The sequence below is a fragment of the Bufo bufo genome, chromosome 1 (assembly GCF_905171765.1).
Source record: "Bufo bufo chromosome 1, aBufBuf1.1, whole genome shotgun sequence".
Classification (NCBI taxonomy): domain Eukaryota; kingdom Metazoa; phylum Chordata; class Amphibia; order Anura; family Bufonidae; genus Bufo; species Bufo bufo.
This window is the reverse complement of record NC_053389.1, coordinates 516,690,393-516,714,198: the sequence shown is the minus strand read 5'-3', so window position 1 is coordinate 516,714,198 and position 23,806 is coordinate 516,690,393. Positions and strand designations below refer to the sequence as shown.

The 23,806-nt window shown below is 43.9% G+C and overlaps 1 protein-coding gene across 1 annotated transcript in view; it reads right to left on the bottom strand.

Moving 5' to 3' along the window:
* TES (testin LIM domain protein) overlaps positions 1-23,806 on the bottom strand; it is a 69,195-nt gene that overhangs the window by 23,761 nt on the left and 21,628 nt on the right. Inside the window, exon 2 of the mRNA XM_040411330.1 lies at positions 5,899-5,984. Within this exon, the coding sequence (XP_040267264.1) occupies positions 5,899-5,984 (86 nt within the window). The remainder of the gene's footprint in view (positions 1-5,898; positions 5,985-23,806) is intronic.

Sequence of the window (23,806 nt, the reverse complement as noted above, 5' to 3'; positions counted from 1 at the left end):
CTCAACTGTCACAAAAAATCCACCGCTGTTAGATTTTTGGTCACAAGCAACATATACCAACACAGACCACAATGGAAGTCATGCAAGACTGATTTAGGCTACTTTCACATTAGCGTTTTTTGCGGATCCCTCATGGATCTGCAAAAACGCTTCCGTTACAATAATACAACCGCATGCATCTGTCATGAACGGATCCAGTTGTATTATGTCTTCTATAGCCATTACGGATCCATCATGAACTCCATTAAAAGTCAATGGGGGATGGATCAGTTTTTTATTGTGCCAGATTGTGTCAAAGAAAACGGATCCGTCAGTCGGACAGCAAAACGCTGCAGGCTGACTGAACGGAGGCAAACTGATACATTCTGAGCGGATCCTTTTCCATTCAGAATGCATTAGGGCAAAACTGATCCGTTTTGGACCGCTTGTGAGATCCCTGAACAGATCTCAAACGGAAAGCCAAAACGCCAGTGTGAAAGTAGCCTTACTTGTGACCTGTGATATGGTTATTTTTTTTGTAGCATAAAGTAAGCCAATTAATTGATGGTATAACATGTAATTGTGTACCAGATTTATCTTCCAGCTTCAGCCACTGCGATAAATGACACATTTTTAGACTGTCTAAATTTTATATAAAATGTTGCAAGTGATGCCTGCGTTTGACACTTGGTGCCCATTTTGTGGCATGAAAAGTAGATCAGGATTTCAGATTAGAACACCTTTAAGGGTACTTTCACACTTGCGTTAAACTTTTCCGATATTGAGTTCTGTCCTAGGGGCTCAATACCGGAGAACTGATCAGTTTTATCCGAATGCATTCTGAATGGAGAGCAATCTGTTCAGTATGCATCATGATGTCTTCAGTTCAGTCACTGTACGTTTTTTTGGATGGAGAAAACACCGCAGCATGCTGCGATATTTTCTCAGTCCAAAATTCCTGAACACTTGCCGGAATGCCGACATGATTTTCCATTGAAATGCATTAATGCCGGATCCGGCCCCAAGTGTTCCGGAAAAACGGATCCGGTTTTGCGGTCTGTGAAAAAGATTAATACCGGATCTGTTTTTCCAGATGACAACCGGAGAGAAGGATCCGGTATTGCAATGCATTTGTGAATGTACCCCAACTCTCATTAATGAGAAAGGCGCCAATAGTCGCATCTCCACCAGGGCTGTGGAGTCTGTAGAAATATAACAAATCCAGCTTCCGTTTTCCGTAATTTTCTGCGGACCCATTGACTTTCAATGGGTCAGTTGAAAACTCGGAAAATGCACCGTTTGTCATCCGTGTTTCCAGTCCGTAAAAAAAATATGACCGGTCCTATTTTTTTCACGGACAACGGTTCGCGGACCCATTCAAGTCAATGGGTCCGTGAAAAAACACGGAGGCACACAAGATTGTCGTCCGTGATCCGTGTCCGTTTTTTTCCTATCATTTTCAAGGCAAACTTGACTTAGATTTTTTTTCACTTTTCATGTCTGGTGATCCTCCAAAAATCAAGGAAGAGACACGGAAACAAAAACGGAAACGGATCGCGGACCGTGAAAAAATACTGTCGTGTGCATGAGGCCTTATAAGGAGGGTGGTCTAGTGGTCAGTAGTAAAGACCAGAGGAGGAGGTTCACTACTGGGCATGGCTGCAGTGATCTTAGAACATGAAGACAGCATTAACCCCTTGCCGACCAGTGGCGTACATGTACGGCACTAGCCGGGACTTAAAGAACGTTGCCCGCTCGCCGACACCCACAGCTAATGTCTTCGATCGGCATTACCAGATTGTTAACCCTTCAGACCACGGCATCTGTACACACTAAAACACAGTATAAGGCCTCATGCACACGAACGTTTTTTTTCACGGTCCGCAAAAACAGGGTCCGTAGGTCCGTGATCCGTGACCGTTTTTTCGTCCGTGGGTCTTCCTTGATTTTTGGCGGATCCACGGACATGAAAAAAAAGTCATTTTGGTGTCCGCCTGGCCGTGCGGAGCCAAACGGATCCGTCCTGAATTACAATGCAAGTCAATGGGGACGGATCCGTTTGACGTTGACACAATATGGTGCCATTTCAAACGGATCCGTCCCCATTGACTTTCAATGTAAAGTCCGGAGTCCCTTTTATACCATCAGATCGGAGTTTTCTCCAATCCGATGGTATATTTTAACTTGAAGCGTCCCCATCACCATGGGAACGCCTCTATGTTAGAATATACTGTCGGATATGAGTTAGATCGTGAAACCTCATTTCCGACAGTATATTCTAACACAGAGGCGTTCCCATGGTGATGGGGACGCTTCTAGTTAGAATATACTACAAACTGTGTACATGACTGCCCCCTGCTGCCTAGCAGCATCCGATCTCTTACAGGGGGCCGTGATCAGCACAATTAACCCCTCAGGTACCGCACCTGAAGGGGTTAATTGTACTATCATATCCCCCTGTAAGAGATCAGGGCTGCCAGGCAGCAGGGGGCAGACCCCCCCCCCCCCTCCCCAGTTTGAATATCATTGGTGGCCAGTGCGGCCCCCCCCCCCTTCCTCCATTGTAATAATTCGTTGGTGGCACAGTGTGCGCCCCCCCCCCCCCTTCCTCCCTCTATTGTAATAAATCGTTGGTGGCAATCATTGGCCCCCCTCCCTCTATAGCATTAACAACATTGGTGGCCAGTGTGCGGCCTCCCATCTTGCGCCCCCCCCCCCCCCCCCCGATCATTGGTGGCAGCGGGTTACTAGCAATAGTACAAGATTCATACTTACCTGGGAGCTGTGATGTTCGTGTCCGGCCGGAGCTCCTCCTACTGGTAAGTGACGGTTCATTTAGCAATGCGCCGCACAGACCTGTCACTGTCACTTACCAGTAGGTGGAGCTCCCGGCCGGACACGAACATCGCAGCAGCAGGTAAGTATTAATCTTCTACTATTGTACTATTGCTAAGTAACCATGGCAACGAGGACTGTAGTAGCGTCCTGGTTGCCATGGTTACCGATCGGAGCCCCAGCGATTAAACTGGGACTCCGATCGGAACTCCGCTGCCACCAATGATGATGGGGGGCAGGGGGGGGGGGGAGATGGGAGGCTGCACACTGGCCACCAACGTTGTTAATGCTATAGAGGGGGGGGGGGGGGGGCAATGGGGGGCGCACACTGTGCCACCAACGAATTATTACAATAGAGGGAGGAAGGGGGGGGGGGCGCACACTGTGCCACCAACGAATTATTACAATAGAGGGAGGGAGGGGGCGCACACTGTGCCACCAACGAATTATTACAATAGAGGGAGGGAGGGGGCGCACACTGTGCCACCAACGAATTATTACAATAGAGGGAGGGGGGGGGGCCGCACTGGCCACCAATGATATTCAAACTGGGGAGGGGGGGGAGGGTCTGCCCCCTGCTGCCTGGCAGCCCTGATCTCTTACAGGGGGATATGATAGTACAATTAACCCTTTCAGGTGCCGCACCTGAAGGGGTTAATTGTGCTGATCACGGCCCCCTGTAAGAGATCGGGTGCTGCCAGGCAGCAGGGGGCAGTCTTGTACACAGTTTGTAGTGTATTCTAACTAGAAGCGTCCCCATCACCATGGGAACGCTTCTGTGTTAGAATATACTGTCGGTTCTGAGTTTTCACGAAGTGAAAACTCAGCTTTGAAAAAGCTTTATGCAGACGGATCTTCGGATCCGTCTGTATAAAAACTAAACTACGGCCACGGATCACGGACACGGATGCCAATCTTGTGTGCATCCGTGTTCTTTCACGGACCCATTGACTTGAATGGGTCCGTGAACCGTTGGCCGTGAAAAAAATAGGACAGGTCATATTTTTTTCACGGCCAGGAAACACGGATCACGGATGCGGCTGCAAAACGGTGCATTTTCCGATTTTTCCACGGACCCATTGAAAGTCAATGGGTCCGCGAAAAAAAACGGAAAACGGCACAACGGCCACGGGTGCACACAACGGTCGTGTGCATGAGGCCTAAATCCCATAGACTCCAATGCTAATGCATTGGAGTCTATGAAAGAAGAAATCTAATAAATTGTTGTTATAGTTCCTTAAGGGAAAACTATAAAGCAATGTTAAAAAATAAAAAATAAATGTTTTTTAAAAATAAAAAATATAAAAAATTCAAAATCACCCTCCGTTCCAAAGAAAAAACAAAAAAAACACACATACACATTATGGGCATTGCCGAGTGCAAAAACGCCCACACTAATAAAATATAAAATATTTATCCCATATGGAAAACTGTGAAACGGAAGAAAAATAAAAGAAAAGCCAAAATGGCGATGGAATTTTTTAAAAGATTTTTTTTTGCAAGGTTTTTTATTGTTTTTTCAGTATGAAAACGCAAAAAAAAAACTATGTGGTATCACCGTAATTGTACTAACCTGGATAATGAAATTAACTGGTCAGTTTTACCATATAAGGAACGCTCTTTTTTTTTTCAAATTCACCCCATTTGGAATTTTTTTCTCATCTCCCCACTATATCGTATGCTATATTAAATGATTGAATTAAAAAGTGCAACTTGTCCCGCAAAAAAAACAAGCCCTCACATGGCTACGTGAACGAAAAAATAAAGTTATGGCCCCAGAAAAGCAGGGAGTGAAAAACGTAAAACGCAAAATAAAAAATATTCCGGGGCTGAAAGGGTTAAACGTGTTGTTTGGGAATAAGTAACCTGCTTCTGCTATGGAAACAATCATACTTACCTACTCCCCACCGCTCTGGTCCTGTACACCTCCCGTTTGTCAATCTTCTGGTCCACAGATTAATTCGTCCCTAGCATGGGCATGATCATCTGCTCTGTTGCAGCCAATAACTGGCTTCAGCAGTGATGTATCTCTTGTAGACATGTCACCGCAGAATCCAGTCATTGGGTGCAGCAGATCATCATGCCTATGCTGGAGAGAAAGTAAAGAAGCCGTGGACCTGAATATAGACACAGTAGAGCCAGTCTGCAGGACCGGAGCTGCAGACAGCAAGCAATTATGAATCTTCCTATAGTGTAGGCAGGCTGTGGGGACCTGTGAAAAGATATTTATTCCTAGACAGCCCTTTTATGCAAATACTGAATATAGCTGCTACAAAGAGCATAATAAATAATAAAAAGGGGTTGAACCCGGACATATCCCCTTCTTCCCCTACTCAGCCCCTCTGACATGAGCACCGGAGCATTTTATGCTCAGATGCTCTCCCTTGCCCTGCACTGAATCATGCAGGGCAAGGGCTTTTTTGTTTACATTTTTACACTGCTAGGCAGAGGCTTCCGCCTAGCAGTGTTCCCGGTTACATCACTGGCACTAATAGGCGGGCTTTAGCGCTGCCCTAGCTGTTTTACAGGCTAGGGCAGTGCTAAAGCCCGCCCCATTAGTACCAGTGACGTCACCGGGCTCACTGCTAGGTGGAAGCCTCAGCCTAGCTTACCCATGGAGAGCCCAGTAGGTCACCGAATCTCCAGAAAAAGCCCTTGCCCTGTGAGATACAGCGCAGGGCAAAGGAGAGCATCAGAGCATGAAATGTCAGAGGGGCTGAGCGGGGGAAGAAGGGGATATGTCTGGGTTCATCTCTGGGGGTCATTTATCAAAGACCGACCTTTTACAAGTGCACCTCGTCATAATTTAAGCACATCCTCCAGGCGTCCATGGGCGTAGAGTGAAAGGTACTCCAGCTGATAGCTGGCCTAAATGATAGTGAATAAGCCAGGGCCAATTGAACTGCCCACATCATGCCCCCACCACTTCCCCTTTTCAGAAAGTGCCAAGGATGATGTAGGAATGCATTTAAAAGTCGCAAAACTGCAGTTTGTGACTTTATTAGGACAGTTTCTGGCATACAGGGGCATAGTAAATAACCCCCAAAGGGCCATGTAACGCATCTATACAAGCAAGACGCTTACCTCCAAAAGTGCAGTTCAAATCCCTCACATTTGTCTTTACATTTGAAGCAAGGAGCTCCAGACCCTTCTTCATGGCCCAGTGTCAACTGTTAAAAACAAAAAAATATATATAAAGTTATTTAGTATCAGTATCAATGTACAAAAAAAAAAAATTGGCTTAATAAAACAAATCATGATAAGAATATTTCCAATCAACAAATTATAGAGAATATAACACAACAGACAATAGGACACATCAGGTTTGCTTGCCCGCCTGCCCTGCAAGAACCATAAAGCGAGTGCCGGGCACAGTTCTCTGCATGATCAGGCAGACTGCTTTGCCAAATGTAAATGCCCCTAATGAGAATATTATTATTATATTAGGGATTGGTGCCAGCATGCACATAGTAATGATTACTGTGTGTGTACTGGCAGGTGAGGCCAAGGCAGGAATGCATGACAGACACAGCAGTTGGACTTGGGCCCGAATTTGGCTGCCGTGTCTGCCGTCCATTACAGACTGGGCCTGTGCTTGCCCCAGCAGCAGGCATAGTGCAGTGATGTCATTGTGCCTGCTAGGCTCACTAGGCTAATGTCTGCTGCTAGGGAGAGCATGACATGCTGAGTTCATCAAGGGAACAGGCCTAGCCCTAGTATTACTTTTCATTTTTTAATGCTTCACTACGGGGGGCACTAAGGGGGAAGGACTACTGTGTGAGGGCAGTAAGGGAGCATTCTACAGTGAAAGGGACACTAAGGGGCATACAGGGCTCGGCTCCATACCGTAAACTCTTGACTCCTCCTCCTGTTCAACACTAGCAAGCATTTTATTTTTCATATTTTTTACATGACTGATTGGTTGGGGGACTGTATGGTGAGTGTGGGCAGTCTTGACTACTCACGGGAAGAGGGGGCGGCATGGAAGTTGCTATGGAAGGGGTGGACATTCAAAAATCTGCTATGGTGCCCAGGCTCATCTACTTATGCCCCTGGCCCACGGACTCCTAAACCTAGAATGAAGAGGGATATACAGTGATCCTTGAAGATACAATGGCTTCAGGATACAATATTTTCAACATACAATGGTCTTTTTTGACCCATCGCAGGTTGAAACTAGACTCAACATGTAATGCCTCAGACTGATATCCAACCAATCAAGGTCACTTCTCTGGTATAATAGCTGGATTAGTTGCTAGTTAGCAGCTATTCCTGAATGTTATATGCAAGGACTTACTTTATCTGCCTTAGTTATCTGCTTATTTGTCTTAAATCTTTATTTTCTCTTATCTTGGATGACATTGTTACAATGGCTTCAACATACAACGGTCGTCCTGGAACCAATTAATATTGTAACTTGAGGGACCACTGTACATGAATGAAATACAGGTTATACTGAATTTTTTACCATAAAAAACTTTAAATCAATTTTGCTCCTCCTGCTCTGTAACACGTTGCCTACAGATTGCACTGTATTTTAAATATGACAGGGACCCTTTAAGGTAGTGGTCTGAGGACTGTACAGATTCTTCATAAGGGATCCTGCACATGACCAAGAATAGGACATGTTCTATTTTTTTTGCAGGGCCATGGAATGGACTTACAGATGCAGACACCACATGGGTGTGCTCTTCACATCTTTTGCGGCCTCATTGAGATGAATAGATTGGCACTCTGTACCCATGTACTATGCCAGGATTAGCTGAGCAGAGCGGGCTCCTGCTTCTGCCTGCTCCGCTAAGCTAAGAGCTGACATGCAGTTCTCTTAGCTTAGCGGAGCAGGTATAAGCAGGAGCCCGCTCCGCTAATCCTGGCAATATGCGCTCCCGTCTGTACTCACAGTGCTGCTGCAGCCCCATTCATAAATTTCACACTCTGTACACCGCTGAGCCAGCAGTGTAGGTAAGAAAAAGAATAAAACAAAATAAAATAAATAATACAAAATTAATAAATAAAGTATATTGCAAAAAGTTTTTTTATGCCATTAGGGACATCATATTACAATTTCATTCAAAGGTTTAGTTACTCTTTAAGCATCAGCAACAATGAATATATGCGATGTGTTTTATGTATATTATTAATACAATAGCTTCCAGGTCATCCGATCTTACGAATAGTTAAGTTGTCTAAAACTTGGGGGTCTCACTCCCCTTTTCAAAAATTCACGTTTTCACCTATCTCTTAGTTGAACTTGGACTTTTTTTTTTTAACTGTATTAACTATGTAACTTTATTTTATTGGCTTTTATCCTTTTAATAAAAAATAAATAAATTTAGCATTCTTTCATACAAGCATGCAATGACCAAAGCACATGCAGAGCTAGAAATGCCTAAGGGGTTGGCTTGACTATTCCAATTTATTTCTGGATTACAATTCTACAGTACTTCATTGGAGTAACGCTGACATGTCTTTTTATCCCTTTGTGCCACACAAAGGATTTTCTTTTCCCATGAATACAGGGCAACAGAGGCAGGTCGCAGGCACAAGACTTGAAAGCTCATGCCCTGTGGCGAGCTGGTTCTTACATGCCATCTACATGCCTAGGTTCCCAGCACAGTGGGGCAGATTCATCAATGTATTTAAAACAGTTTTGTGGCTAAAATAAATTGAAAAATATAGCAGCCTGGATTAAAAAGAATGGAAACTACATGTGCAAAACCTGCTGCAGTGCACAAGTACATAAAGGGATGTACTGCAGCAAGTCCGCATAGATGACTGAAAACACTATGCAAGTTTTGAATGAGTCAATTACTGGGGTGGTCCCAACTGTACTACCCTGGCATTGAGATGATGACTGGAGGTGCCCACTCATCCATTCAAATGAAAGGACAACATGCAAAACATGGTTGCATCAAGGTGGCCGTAGCAAGAACGGCTCTCTCCAGTTGGTTCATACAGGACTCCAGATGGCAAACAAGGTGGACAAAAAGTGACCAAACATTTTCAAATACTACCAGAATTGCAGCTATTTCTTCTATCTAAACCTCAATTGATTTGTGAGGGATACTGCAGCAGCGAAGTGAAAGTCCAGGTCGGCATGGGATGGGGAATCTCAACAGTCCAGGGAAGAATTACCACCATACAATAGTCCTACTATGCAGCGTAGGATTGCTGTAGCCCCAAATTTTGAGTTGCTAAATGGAGAAACAGCATTAGTGGGCACACATATTGAGCCTGCTCTTCATCTATGGATGCTGTCCACTAGTCCCAGTTCTGATCTCTACATTAACCTCTTTAAGACTAGAACCAATTTTTTTTCTTTGTTTTTCATAGTCATGTTCCAAGAGCCATAACTATTTTTCTGTTGATATAGCTGTATGATGGCTTGTTTCATTCTGGGGTATTTATAACTTTTGCTTTATGGAAGGGGAGAAGGGGAGGGGGACAGCAATTATGCCATTATGTCACACTTTAATTTATGCAGCATTCACTATATGACAGAAATAGAAAGCCACCTTTATTCTGTGTACCAGTACAAATATGGCGATACTCAATTTATAGAGTTTATGTTTAACTACTAATCGCACTTTTTTTTTTTTTTAAATAAAATATTAGGCTTAAAAAAAAAATATTATACGGTAAGTTTTTGTCTCACCATATTCTGAGAGCCGTAGCGTTTTTTTTTTCCTTTTGCAGGACTACCTACAAAATTTTTATTGGTTCCATTTTGGAGTTCATAAAATTTTTTGATCAGATTTAGGAAGCATGAGCAAAAAACAGCAATTCAATTCTTTTTTTCCATTCACCGTGCACTATAAATCAACAGGTTTACTTTATTCTGTGGGTTGGTAAGATTATAGAGAGATAGCAGATGTCTACCTAGGCTTGCACAAATAAAAAATAAAAAAAATGTAATTTTGACTTCCAGTTCCGGCGCCGCCATGGTAAGCCGCGTGTAGCAGGAACTCTCCACCCGCTCGCCTAGAAAACCGTATACTCCCTACAAAGTCCCAGCTAAACGGACACACATACCACAAAGCGACTCCGGAACTTTTATGGACCGCTTCATTCTCACGATGGGGAGCAAAACCAAATTGAAAGGGACCCTCAGGCAATCTAAGCCCGCGAACGAAGCACCGGAAATGGCGCTCCATGAGGTACCAGACAACAATAACGAGAAATACAGATCAGCCAACAGCTGCAACTACTGATCAAGATGGAACATCAGTAGACTATCGACGACTAGCTATAGAGGTAGCAGAACGCATTTTACCAGATTTACAAGAATCCCTGGCCTCTACGGTGACTCAGTCCTTTCAACAGATGCAATCAGAACTCTCTCAGCATGCGCAACACCTAGAAAACCTCGAGGTAAAATGCACCATGATGGCGACAGAGATGCTGACAGCACAATCTACATTAAAAGCGGCAGCGGAACACATAAAGAGCCTGGAGAAAAAAGGTGGATGATTTGGAGCAACCTGCGCATAATAGGCCTGCCAGAAAATATACCACCGCAAGAACTAATGCACATATGCGAACACGAGCTGCCAGAATCAGTGGGCCTAAAGTCAGTTTGTAAAGTAGAACGGGCACACCACGGGAGCTGATCTGCGCCCAGCTAACGAAAAGAGTAGAGGACAAAACAAGATAACTGATCTGAGACCAAGACCAAGACAGGTGATCATGCAATACAAGTACTCCGATAAAGCGGAGATCCTGAAGGCATATAAGAAAAGCCGTACAGCGGTGACAATACGAGGTCATAAGGTGCTACTATTCAATGATTTTTCTGCTCAAGTACTTAAAAGGCGTAAAGCTTTCTCAGTAATCTGCTCCACACACTACCAGCAAAAAGTGAAATTTGCACTACTATACCCAGCCATACTGATAGTCTATCATGAAGATGGAGCTGTGTCCACTTTCCAAGCGCCAAGAGAAGCATCTGTAACATTAGAAATAGAGGAAGAAAGGCCCAGAGGACGTCACCACCGTCAACATCTACAGCAGACTGCAGATCACGAGAAGCAGAAGATCAAGAAGGAACAAACTTATTACGGACCTACCTCAGGAGCAACGAAAAAAATCCAGATTAGAGACGTAACACTGAGACAATACAGCACTGAAACCAAGAGGGCGACAGGAAAAAGACTCCTGAGATGAGCGGTAAAACTACACAGACGGAGACTCCAAATGAGGATAACCACAGAACTGCCTGCTGGAATCCTCTGCCGCAAGTGTGAAAGTACCCTAAGCTATATACCTAGAGTGGGTGGGTAGTTGGGAGGGTTCTCTCAGCACAGATGGCACAAATACTGCTAACACTGATAGATTATGGTCAATATCTAAAGCACATTAAACCTACCATGAAAATAATGACATGGGATGTTAAAGGTCTCAGATTCCATCATAAACGTCTCATGGTTCTGAGACATCTGAAGAGATTGCAAGCGGATGTAGCTTTATTACAGGAAACCCACTTGCAAGAAAACAACTTTACAGGCATGACAAAATTATAGGTAGGGCAGACCTATGGATCACCTGCGTTAGGCCACAAAGCGGGGTTTCTAACCTAATCAAGAATATAGCATGCAAAGTAGTGCAGCAGTCCTCAGATAAGGAGAAAAGATGGCACTGCCTCAAAATGTGCCACTGAGATGATCAGTATTTATAATATATATGGTCCAAATGATAACCATGCATCTTTTTTTACAGAAGCTTATCCCATTACTTATGAATGACGATGCTGCGGTTAAGGTGGTGGGATGGGACATGAATACAGTGATAAAAAAGAAGGAAGACAGGAGGAGTTCGGTAGGTCTGGCCCAACAGCTGAAACAAAGGAGACTCATCTAGTATCCTTTATCCAATCTCTTAATTTACTAGATACCTGGCGATCGTTCCACCCAGAAGGAAGGGAATATATGCACTTTTTACATGCACACAACTCGTGGTCCAGATTAGACTACATCTTCATTTCAGCTCCAAATATACACAAAATACAGAACGCATACATAGCTGATTTATTAATTTCAGATCATGCACCAGTGATATTATCACTACAGGATCATGTACCCTAGCGAGAAATGTGAAACATTTTGTGAATTGATGACACACTGGTGGAGAGAATTCCTCCAAGACAACGAGGGGATGGAAGATAAACAACTTTTATGGGACACGGAAAAGGCAGTAATGAGGGGACATATAGTAGCCCATATGACACACTGCAAAAAACAAACCACATCTCAGTTTCAAAAATATAGCCTGTACAACTCCAACACAGGAAAATAAGCAGTCATGGATAAAACAAAAACAAGAATATAAATATTGGCTGAGCAAGCGTGAGGACATGTATCAAACACAACTAGAAGCCATCGACATGGGAACAAAACCGGGAAGTTACTAGCCCATCTAGCCAAAGGCACACTATTATGTCCTATTATGGCACTAAAAGACAACACAGGGACATTATCACAGGACCCTAAAAACATAAATAACATCCTGATGGAATTCTATAAGAACCTATACTCTGATGGTGGCCAACCATGCCCTGGCTGTACTCATTATCTATGCCAAAACTGACAAAAGAAGAGCTTAGCTCACTCAATGCCCCCATTACAACACAAGAGGTGACTGAAGCCATTAAGATGTTGCACTTGGGGAAAGCTCCGGGGCCTGATGAGGGGAGTTTTACAGAATACTAAACACCGACTTGACCCCCTTACTAACGAACCTATATAATGGGTATATGTCAGGGAAGAAGATTCCCTCAATATCCAACACAGCTTACATTAAGATACTCCCAAAACCAGGAAAAGACAATGTACTACCTTCCTCTTACAGGTCTATACCATTGATAAATGTAGATATCAAAATAGTTTCAAAGCTACTAGCAGATAGGCTAGCTAAGGCCTCTTTCACACTTGCGTTGTCCGGATCCGGCGGGTACTCCACTTGCCGGAATTACACGCCGGATCCGGAAAAACGCAAGTGTACTGAAAGCATTTGAAGACGGAACCGTCTTCCAAATGCGTTCAGTGTTACTATGGCACCCAGGACGCTATTAAAGTCTTGGTTGCCATAGTAGGAGCGGGGATCGGGGGAGCGGTATACTTACCGTCCGTGCGGCTCCCGGGGCGCTCCAGAGTGACGTCAGAGCGCCCCATGCGCATGGATGACGTGATCCATGTGATCACATGATCCATGCGCTTGGGGCGCCCTGACGTCACTCTGAAGCGCCCCGGGAGCCGCACAGACGGTAAGTATACTGCTCCCCTGCTCCCCACTACACTTTACCATGGCTGCCAGGACTTTAGCGTCCCGGCAGCCATGGTAACCACTCTGAAAAAGCTAAATGTCGGCTCCGGCAATGCGCCGAAACGACGTTTAGCTTAAGGCCGGATCCGGATCAATGCCTTTCAATGGGCATTAATTCCGGATCCGGCTTTGCGGCAAGTGTTCCGGATTTTTGGCCGGAGCAAAAAGCGCAGCATGCTGCGGTATTTTCTCCGGCCAAAAAACGTTCCGTTCCGGAACTGAAGACATCCTGATGCATCCTGAACGGATTTCTCTCCATTCAGAATGCATTAGGATAATCCTGATCAGGATTCTTCCGGCATAGAGCCCCGACGACGGAACTCTATGCCGGAAGACAAGAACGCAAGTGTGAAAGAGCCCTAACATACTACCAAGACTTGTATCAACCCACCAAGCAGGCTTTGTCAAAGGAAGAACGGCAGTCTCAAATATACGTAAAGTGCTTACAGTCCTAGATGCTATACAGATGGAGCCAGATAGGTTCATTCAACCGGGCGTACTAAGCATGGACGCTGAAAATGCGTTCGATAATGTTAGATGGCCATGGCTGCAAGAAGTTCTTACCCATGCAGGCTTTAAGGGATCTTTTAAAATCTATTTGGATAATCTATATAATACACCACAGGCTAGAATATACCCAATGGGGTTTATATCTACTTTTACATTACAAAAAGGTACAAGGCAAGGATGCCCGTTATCTCCATTACTGTTCAATCTGGCACTGGAGCCTCTCTCTAAAGAGATACAACTGTCAAATAATATCAAAGGTATTCAGATAGGGAAAACAGAAATAAGACGTTTTATTTGCTGACAATATCCTGTTCTTTTTGAAGGATTCAAATAAAGATATAAAAGGGAATAAAAGACCTCTTCGACCTCTTTGGTAACATGTCAGGATTTAAGATCAGCATAAGGCCTCCTGCACACGACCGTTGTGTGCACCCGTGGCCGTTGTGCCGTTTTCCGTGGTTTTCGCAGAAAAAAAAAAACGGAAAATGCACTGTTTTGCAGCCGCATCCGTGATCCGTGTTTCCTGTCCGTCCAAAAAATATGACCTGTCCTATTTTTTTGACGGACAACGGTTCACGGACCCATTCAAGTCAATGGGTCCGTGAAAGAACACGGATGCACACAAGATTGGCATCCGCGTCCGTGATCGTAGGTTACTTTAATACAGATGGATCCGAAGATCCGTCTGCATAAAAGCTTTTTCAGAGCTGAGTTTTCACATCGTGAAAACTCAGAACCGACAGTATATTCTAACACAGAGGCGTTCCCATAGTGATGGGGACGCTTCTAGTTAGAATATACTACGAACTGTGTACATGACTGCCCCCTGCTGCCTGGCAGCACCCGATCTCTTACAGGGGGCTGTGATCCGCACAATTAACCCCTCAGGTGCTGCACCTGAGGGGTAAATTGTGCATATCATAGCCCCCTATAAGAGATCAGGGGCTGCCAGGCAGGAGGGGGCAGACCCCCCTCCCTCCCCAGTTTTAATTTCATTGGTGGCCAGTGCGCCCCCCCCCCCCCCCCCCGGCCTCCCCTCCCTCCCTCCCTCTATTGTATTATTTTCATTGGTGGCACAGTGTGTGGCCCCCTCCGGCCCCCCCTCCCTCTATTGTATTATTTTCATTGGTGGCCAGTGTGCGGCCCCCCAGCCCCCCTTCCCTCCCTCTATTGTAATATCATTGGTGGCACAGTGTGCGGCCCCCCTCTATTGTATTAATATCATTGGTGGCCAGTGTGCGGCGGAGAGTTCCGATCGGAGTCCCAGTTTAATCGCTGGGGCTCCGATCGGTAACCATGGCAACCAGGACACTACTGCAGGCCTGGTTGCCATGGTTACTTAGCAATATTACAATATTAGAAGCATCATATTTACCTGCTGCGCTGTCTGTGACCGGCCGGGAGCTCCTCCTACTGGTAAGTGACAGATCATTAAGCAATGCGCCGCACAGACCTGTCACTTACCAGTAGGAGGAGCTCCCGGCCGGACACAGAGCTATGGGGACTGGGTATTGCGGATGTGCTAGCGGCCATCTAGCAACCCATGTCCTCAGCTCTATACACAAAATCCCGGTGACAGGTTCCCTTTAAAGTATCCTTCTCTAATTAAAAAGATAATTGGGGACCTGGACAAATGGCTGCATCTCCCAATCTCCATCCTGGGAAGATGTCATCTTATAAAAATGATGAGTACACCCAAACTACTATACCTTATACAGACGATTCCATTACTCATTAAACATAAGGATGAACTGATGCTAGAGAAATCATTTTCATCTTTCATTTGAGCTAAGAAAAGAATATCTCTAAAAAACCTACTACTCATGAAAGTACATGGGGGCATCAACTTCCCAGACATCCGTGCATATAATCTGGCAAGTTTAATGAGACACTGTATAGATTGGATAAGGAAAAAAGATAGATTTTCAAACTTTTCACTAGAAACAGACCTACTTGACCCATGGAAATTGAACACTATTACACACCGCACTCGTAGATATTCTCCCCAGAATAAAACGCAGTTTGATATTTAAAGACACGTGGGCAACATGGAAAACAGTCAGACTATTTAGGCTGCCTTTCCAAAGTTCCAAATACCTGGATATAAAACAACTAAGGGTTTCATTCACACGTCCGTATGTGTTTTGCGGATCTGCAAAACACAGACACCGGCAATGTGTGTTCCGCATTTTGAGGACCGCACATCGATGGCACTCTCATAGAAAATGCTTTTTCTTGTCCGCAAATCGCGGACAAGAATAGGACAGGTTCTATTTTTTTGCGGAACGGAAGTGTGGATGCGGACAGCACATTCCGGCCCCATTGAAAATGAATGGGTCCGTAACTGTTCCGCTAAATTGCGGAACGGATGCAGACCCCTTTTGCGGACGTGTGAATGGACCCTAAGTGTATAAACAACAGGGAGAACACTAAACTGGCAAGGCACTCACACCCTGTCTGATTTCTGGAACTCAGAACAGGGAAGATATCATACCTTTCAGGAATTTAGAGTAAAAAAACGGAGTAAAAGACTCTTCCTTCCTGCATTATTATGGCATTGTCACAGTACTAAAAAACAAACTGAGAGATTGCTCTAACGAAATCTCCCAAAATGACTTTGATCTAATAATTGGACAGAAAGATTTGAAAGTCACCCTGGCATCCTTATATAAAGACATAAGACATCAATAAAACAATCTGCAATAGCCTTCCAAAACTGGAAAAAAGAGATACCGGAATTAAACACGCCATTAGAGGTGTTGGAGGGGTGGAAGAAGGTATGCTCAGCAACAATAAATGAAGTGTGGAGGGAAACCCAATTCTGCATAATTCATAAAGCTAGTTATGGCTTTTACACACGGAAAGACAAAACTGATAAAATAACTAGGTGTCCCAAATGCCAATTGGAAAATACCAACCTCTTTCATGGCCTTTTGCAATGCCCTAAAAGGTACAAGACTTCTCTGGAGAGATGCACAGATCAATACTGGACAAAATGAACATACAATTACCAGAAGCGCCAACGCAATATATATTCCAACATAACACACACATCCAACATATCCCGGTGATAGCGCATCTTTCTCTATCAGCAGCGAAAAGATGCCTATTACTACATTGGCTGAAACCAGAATGCCCTCAATTCTCTGAAGTTATAGCCCAGTTAAAAAAAATTTTTAATGCTGGAGAAAGTAGAGGTGGAAAGTAAAAAAACAAAGATGACAAACACCTTTTTTTTAAAAATGGGAAGTTTTTATTGAAAGTTTCTCAACAGATGGGGAAATACAAATGATAGTGACACCTTTCAAATTAACAACATGGTATCTCCTAGGGAAAGACACCAATGGATTAGGCAGACTCCAGATAGATCCGAAAACCGGTAGAGAGAAGAGAGGAGGGACAGATGAAACATAACATGCTCTGGACATAGATTGCCATATCTCTCAAAGAAAATCATACATCTAAGATGAATCAAGATCGAGGGAGACTGAAACACAATGAGACAATATGGTATCATTAAAAATAGATGACTGTGCTGAGAGAAGGGGTGGAAGGGAGGAAGGGAGAGGGAGGGAAACGGGAAAAAAGACAATATGGTACTGTATTTTATATAACGAATAAAGCAGACGTCATATTGTAAACACAAGATATATAATACTGTTTAAAGATGTAGCAAACACCAAATTTGTGTAAACATGTAACTGCTTTAGGCCTATTGCACACGACTGTATAGCTTTTTCAGTGTTTTGCGGTCCGTTTTTCATGGATCCGTTGTTCCGTTTTTTTGTTTCCGTTGTGTTTCCGTTTCTCCGTATGGCATATACAGTATACAGTAATTACATAGATAAAATTGGGCTGGGCATAACATTTTAAATAGATGGGTTAGCAAAAAACGGAACGGAAACGGAAGACATACGGATGCATTTCCGTATGTGTTCCGTTTTTTTGCGGACCTATTGACTTGAATGGAGCTACCGAACGTGATTTGCGGGCAATAATAGGACATGTTCTATCTTTAAACGGAACGGAAAAACGGAAATCCGGAAACGGAATGCATACGAAGTACATTCCGTTTTTTTTTGCGTAACCATGGTTCTGTATACGGACCGTATACGGAACGCAAAAAACGGCCAGTAAACGGGGGGAAAAAAATGGTCGTGTGCAGGAGGCCTTAAACAAAATAAATTAAAAAAAAACTTTTAAAGAAAATTTTTTTTGGAGCCATAACATTATTATTTTTCTACAGAGCTGTATAAGTGCTTGTTTTCTGCATGATGTACTTTTTATGGTACCATATTGAGATACATATGAGTTTTATTTATTTTTCATTATTTTTATTTTAATATATTTTTATTTTTATTATTGCCATTTTGGATACTCTGAACACATAATGCACAGCGTTACTTACAGTATGTACCTACAACGCCACTGTATGCTGAGCTCTGGGAAGTTAGTCCTTAGCTTCACAAACAGTTACGTCAAGGTGTGGGATGGTTGTGTGGGAGTATCTTGCCGTCATCCACTCCCCTTTTACCGAGAACCATGTGCATAATCTATATGAGTTGCTGCATTCGCTTGAAATCAAGAGCAATATGAGAAGTTTTATTGCTTGATTTTGTATCTCTATTATGCCGCATTCACACGTCAGTGTTTGGTCAGTGAGTGATTGTGAGCCAAAACCAGGTGCGGCTCTACACACAGAACAGGTGCAGATATTTTAATTCTACCTCATCTCTGTGTAGCTTCACTCCCGGTTTTGGCTCACAATCACTTATGGAAATCACTGATCAAACACTGACATGTGAATGAGGCATAATAGAGGAGGCTAAACCTTTACTAACTCAAATTAAGGCTATATGCGGGAAATTTGGCGATGCACTATTATAGATAGTATACCTTAAGTGATATTACTTAAAGGAGTGGGCACAATTTTTGTGAATTGTTTGGTGACCGTATCTTGTGGCTTGGGGCTGCCGCCCCCTACTGCTGCTGTCACCACAATATAACCAGTGTGTTTGGTACCAGTGTTTTTTACTATAGTACTAGATATCCCTGTATGTGTGCTATAGGATGGAGTTAATGCTCCCAGCTTCTGCTAGCATTGCAATATACATATACTGGTGTGGAGTGGGGGTGACCCTTGCTGGCCACACTCCCCACTATTTAATTTCACTAGCACTTTCCACCCATACAAGGACCTTCCCACTGTAACACCGCTGAGTTGACAATGTCCCTCATACACACTAGAAAGGTTCACACTCATGCATTAAGTATGGCTTCTATTGGTGAGCCACTCATATTTCTCGCTTGTCCCTAGCCTGCCTAAAATCGCACACCTAACACTCCCCCACCCGACATGTTTCGCCGCATTCCTTCTCCAATCAGTACCAGCCTGCATCGGACGTCATTCCACATTCACTTGCAGGGGATTGGCTGCGAGTGCCTAGAAGGGGGTGGGTACTATGTATATAGGAGAGCGGTTTGAGGCGCGCCAACGCTAATACCCTATACCTCTGACGACGCCGCAAATGCGGCAAAACATGTTGGGTGGGGGGGGGGGGGGGGGGTTAGGTGTGCGATTTTAGGCAGGCTAGGGACAAGTGAGCAATATAAGAGTGGCTCACCAATAGAAGCCATACTTAATGCACGAGTGTGAACCTTTCTAGTGTGTATGAGGGACATTGTCAACTCAGCGGTGTTCCAGTGGGAAGGTCCTTGTATGGGTGGAAGGTGCTAGTGAAATTAAATAGTGGGGAGTGTGGCCAGCAAGGGTCACCCCCACTCCACACCAGTATATGTATATTGCAATGCTAGCAGCATATAGCCTGACGTTTTAATTTGAGTTAGTAAAGGTTTAGGTTTTAATTAGATTAATAAAGTGTATGTTTTAAAAAGTATAGGTAGGACCCCTACAGGGATTTTCCGGCATAGTTTTTTTTCATTATATATCCCGAGGGTCTTAACCAGGGCCCATTCAGAGATAATAGAGGAGGCACCCCTCCAGGGGCCCACAGGGTGATACCCAACCTTTTCCTGTCATTATTATCCTTGGTACAGATGATAGGTGCTCTTTGATACATATCACATATGGGATCCCCGTACTGGTGGTTGGATGGGAAACACTAGTGAAGCTGATGTCTCCTCCCCATTGCTCCGATAGTAATTAGCATATGGAGCAGGAGAAGAGACAGTAATTGGGCACTGCGGGCGAACGGAGCGGCGGCCAGGAATAATGGTGAGTGCAGGGACATCTCTGGGCGCAGCTCTGTGTAGGAAAAGTCCTATCATTGGTGGCGCAGTGCGCCCGCCCCTCCTCCGCCCCTCTCTCCGTTTATTGGTGGCAGCAGCAACACGGGGGGAGGGAGACACTGCTTCCTTCTCCCCTGTGCTGCTGAGGGAACATAAGCGCACTGACAGCAGCGCGCTCATGTTCAGAGATACTAGACTGCGCAGCAGCAAGGCCCAGTATTGAAAAAATGGAAATCCCGGTATCGTATCGATACCAGGACAAAAGTATCGATTGGGTATCGAAATTTCGATACCCGCAACAACCCTACTCTGGATCAGGTTTGCATTAAGATTCTCTGTAGTTTGATCTATTCAGCTTACCCTCAACCCTGACCTGTCTCAGTGTCCCAGCTGCTGAAGAACAGCCCCAAAGCATGATGCTGCCACCCCCATGCTTCACTGTAGGGATGGTAGCGGGCACATGATGAGCAGTGACAGGTTTCCTCCAGAAATGAGAATTTGCATCATTTCATTTACAGAACATGCCCACAACTTTGAAGAGGTTTGTTTGTTTTTTATTGTGAAGCTAACAACAAATAGGACAAAATAACAGAAAAAGTCAATGTGCATAACTATTCACCCCTCCTAAAGTCAATACTTTGTAGAGCCACCTTTTGCGGCAATCACAGATCCAAATCGCTTTAGATAAGTCTCTATGAGCTTGTCACATCTTACCACTGGGAGTTTTCCCATTCCTCCTTGCAAAACTGCTCCAGCTCCTTCAAGTTGGATGGTTTGCGCTTGTGAACAGCAACCTTTAAGTCTGACCACAGATTTTCTATTGTGATTGAGATCTGGGCTTTGATTAGGCCATTCCAACACATTTGTGTTTGGGGTCATTGTCCTGCTGGAAGGTGAACCTCCGTCCTAGCCTCAAATCACACAGAGTGGTACAGGTTTTTCTCAAGAATATCCCTGTATTTAGCACCATCCATCTGTCCCTCAACTCTGACCAGTTTCCCAGTCCCAGCTGCTGAAAAACATCCCCACAGCATGATGCTGCCACCACCATGTCTCACTGTGGGGGTGGTGTTTTTTGGGTGATGTCATGTGTTGGGTTTGCGCCAGACATAGCGTTTTCTTTGATGGCCGAAAAGTCTCCCACAGGCCTTTTCGCAAACTCACAACGTGCCTTTTTGTTTTTTGCTGAAAGTAATGGCTTTCTTCTGACCACTCTGCCATAAAGCCCAACTCTATTGAGCGTACAGCTTATTGTCGTCCTATGTACAGATACCCCCGTCTCTGCTCTGGAACTCTGCAGCTCCTCCAGGGTTATCTTAGGTCTCTGTGCTGCCTCTCTGATTAATGCCCTCCTTGCCCGGTCCGTGAGTTTTGGTGGGTGACCGTCTCTTGGCAGGTTTGGTATTGTGCCATATTCTTTCCCTTTGGTTATGATAGATTTGATGGTGCTCCTGGGAATCATCAAAGATTTGGATATTTTTTATAACCTAACCCTGACTTGTACTTCTCAACAACATTCTCACTTACTTGTTTGGAGAGTTCCTTGGTCTTCATGGCAGTGTTTGGTTAGTGATGCCTCTTGTTTAGGTGTTGCAGCCTCTGGGGTCTTTTAAAAAAGGTGTGTATATGTAATGACAGATCATGTGACACTTAGATTGCACACAGGTGGACATCATTTCACTAATTATGTGACTTCTGAAGGTAATTGGTTGCACCAGAGCTTTTATGGGCTTCCTAACAAAGGGGTGAATACATACGCACATGTCAATTTTCTGTTTTTTATTTCTAAACAATAGTTTTATTTATATATTTTTCTCATTTCACTTCACCAACTTAGACTATTGTGTTCTGACCCATCACATAAAATTCAGATTAACAAAACATTGAATTTAAGGCTGTATTGTAACAAAATACAAAAAGAAGGGGGGGGGGGGGTTAATACTCTTGCAAGGCATGGTATAGTGCACAGTTCTTCACCAAAGTGGCTGAACCAATGATATTGCTAAAACAATGACCCTCCCCTACACCCACTCCAGTATAGTTACAGGCCTCACACTGGTTGTGAGAATGTACATACTGGGTTGTTAGCCATCACAACCAGAGAGCAGCTTTTATTCTTGTAGAACAGGTTAACCCTTTCCCTACATTGACCGTATATGTTGGGCTCTGCAGGCAGGTAGCTGCCATACATGACTTGTGCAGTGATAGCAGGAGTTGTGCCACCGCTAGATTCAGCTGTATATTTAAAAGTTTAATAAAAGGCCATCCACATGATGTAAAATAAAATGTGACTCATCAGACCAGACAACCGTCTTCCACCGCTCCGTGGTACAGTTCTGATCCTCACATGACCACTGTAGTCGCTTTTGCCAGAGAACAGAGTCAGCAATGGCACTTTGTTAGATCTGCGGCTACTCTGCCCTGTACGCAGCGAGCTGTTCTGACACTTTTCAATCATAGCTAGCATTCATTTTTTCAGCAATCATTCCTACACTTTTTCTTGACCAAAGGTGTTTGGGGCATACTGGGAAGGAGTGCGACCTAAGATGCAACATTTTGCCACAAGTCTGGTGTAAAATTCGGTCTCAAAGTAAGCAAACCAATAATTGGTATAAAGTCAGAGAGAAGCGTCTGTCCCCGCACCACATCTATCATCCAGCCTGAGCCCCTGTGATAAACCTGCTGCAGGTCTAGACAACCTGGCTAAGCTTACACCATCTACAGGATCAGGAAATCTGGGTCATTATATATTCTTTTATATCCTGTTCAGTTGTGAAATACAGTTTAGAGCCCCTTTATTGAAACTTCAACAGATGTGTGCGCTTCTTTTCCTGTTCAGCTAGACAGTAGTAAATGCAGCTGTACAGGAAAAGAAAAAGTTCATACATCTGGAGTTGGCCCGAGCAGAAGAGCTCACAGCCTGTGCAAGTGCAGCAGGCACAGCAGCATCAGTTTCACGATGGATGGTATTAACCCTTTCAGGACCGGAGTTTTTTTTTTGCGTTTTCGTTTTTACACTCCCTGCCTTCCCAGAGCCATAACTTTTTTTTATTTGTCTGTTCACATAGCCATATGAGGGCTTGTTTTTTGCGGGACAAGTTGTACTTTCCAATGCCACCATTTAATATTGCATATGATGTAGTGGGAAGCGGGGGGGGGAAATCTTTTTTAAAATGGAGTGAAATTGCAACAAGCGATTCCACCACAGTTTTATGTTTTGTTTTTTTATTTACGACGTTTGGTGTACGATAAAACTGACCAGTTACTTTTATTCTACAGGTCAGTACAAATCCGGCGATACCTTATATGTATAGTTTTTCTTGCGTTTTGATAGTGATCAAAAAATTAAAAAGTGGGTTTTATTTTTTAGTCACCATATTTTGACCCCTATAACTCTTTTGTAATTATGTGTACGGAGCTGTATAGGGGCTCATTTTTTGCGGGGCAATCTGAACTTTTTATTGATACCATTCTGGGGTGTGTATGACTTTTTGATCACTTTTTACTTAATTTTTTTGTAGAAAATGAAGCGACCAAAAACGGCGAATCGGCCATTTGGACTTTTTTTTGGGTTTCGCTGTTTGCCATATGGGGAATATATTTTTATACTATGGGTGTTTTCACACATGATGTGTATTATTTTTCTTTTTTTTCTTTTAGTTCTTTTATTTTGGGAAAAGGGGGGGTGATTTGAATTTTTCAGTTTTTTTATTTTTATTTTTTAAAATGCACTTGCATTGAAATTTATGATGATTTCACTACTTTCCTATGGAGCCCTATTACAGGCAAGGGCTCCATAGGAAATACTATGCAGCAGCCTGTATCTTTATGAATGACACAAGGGTGCTGCATACACGCTCCGGCTCTTCCGATCGCCACACTGGGGAGCCGGAACACAACCAAAAGTGCTTACTTT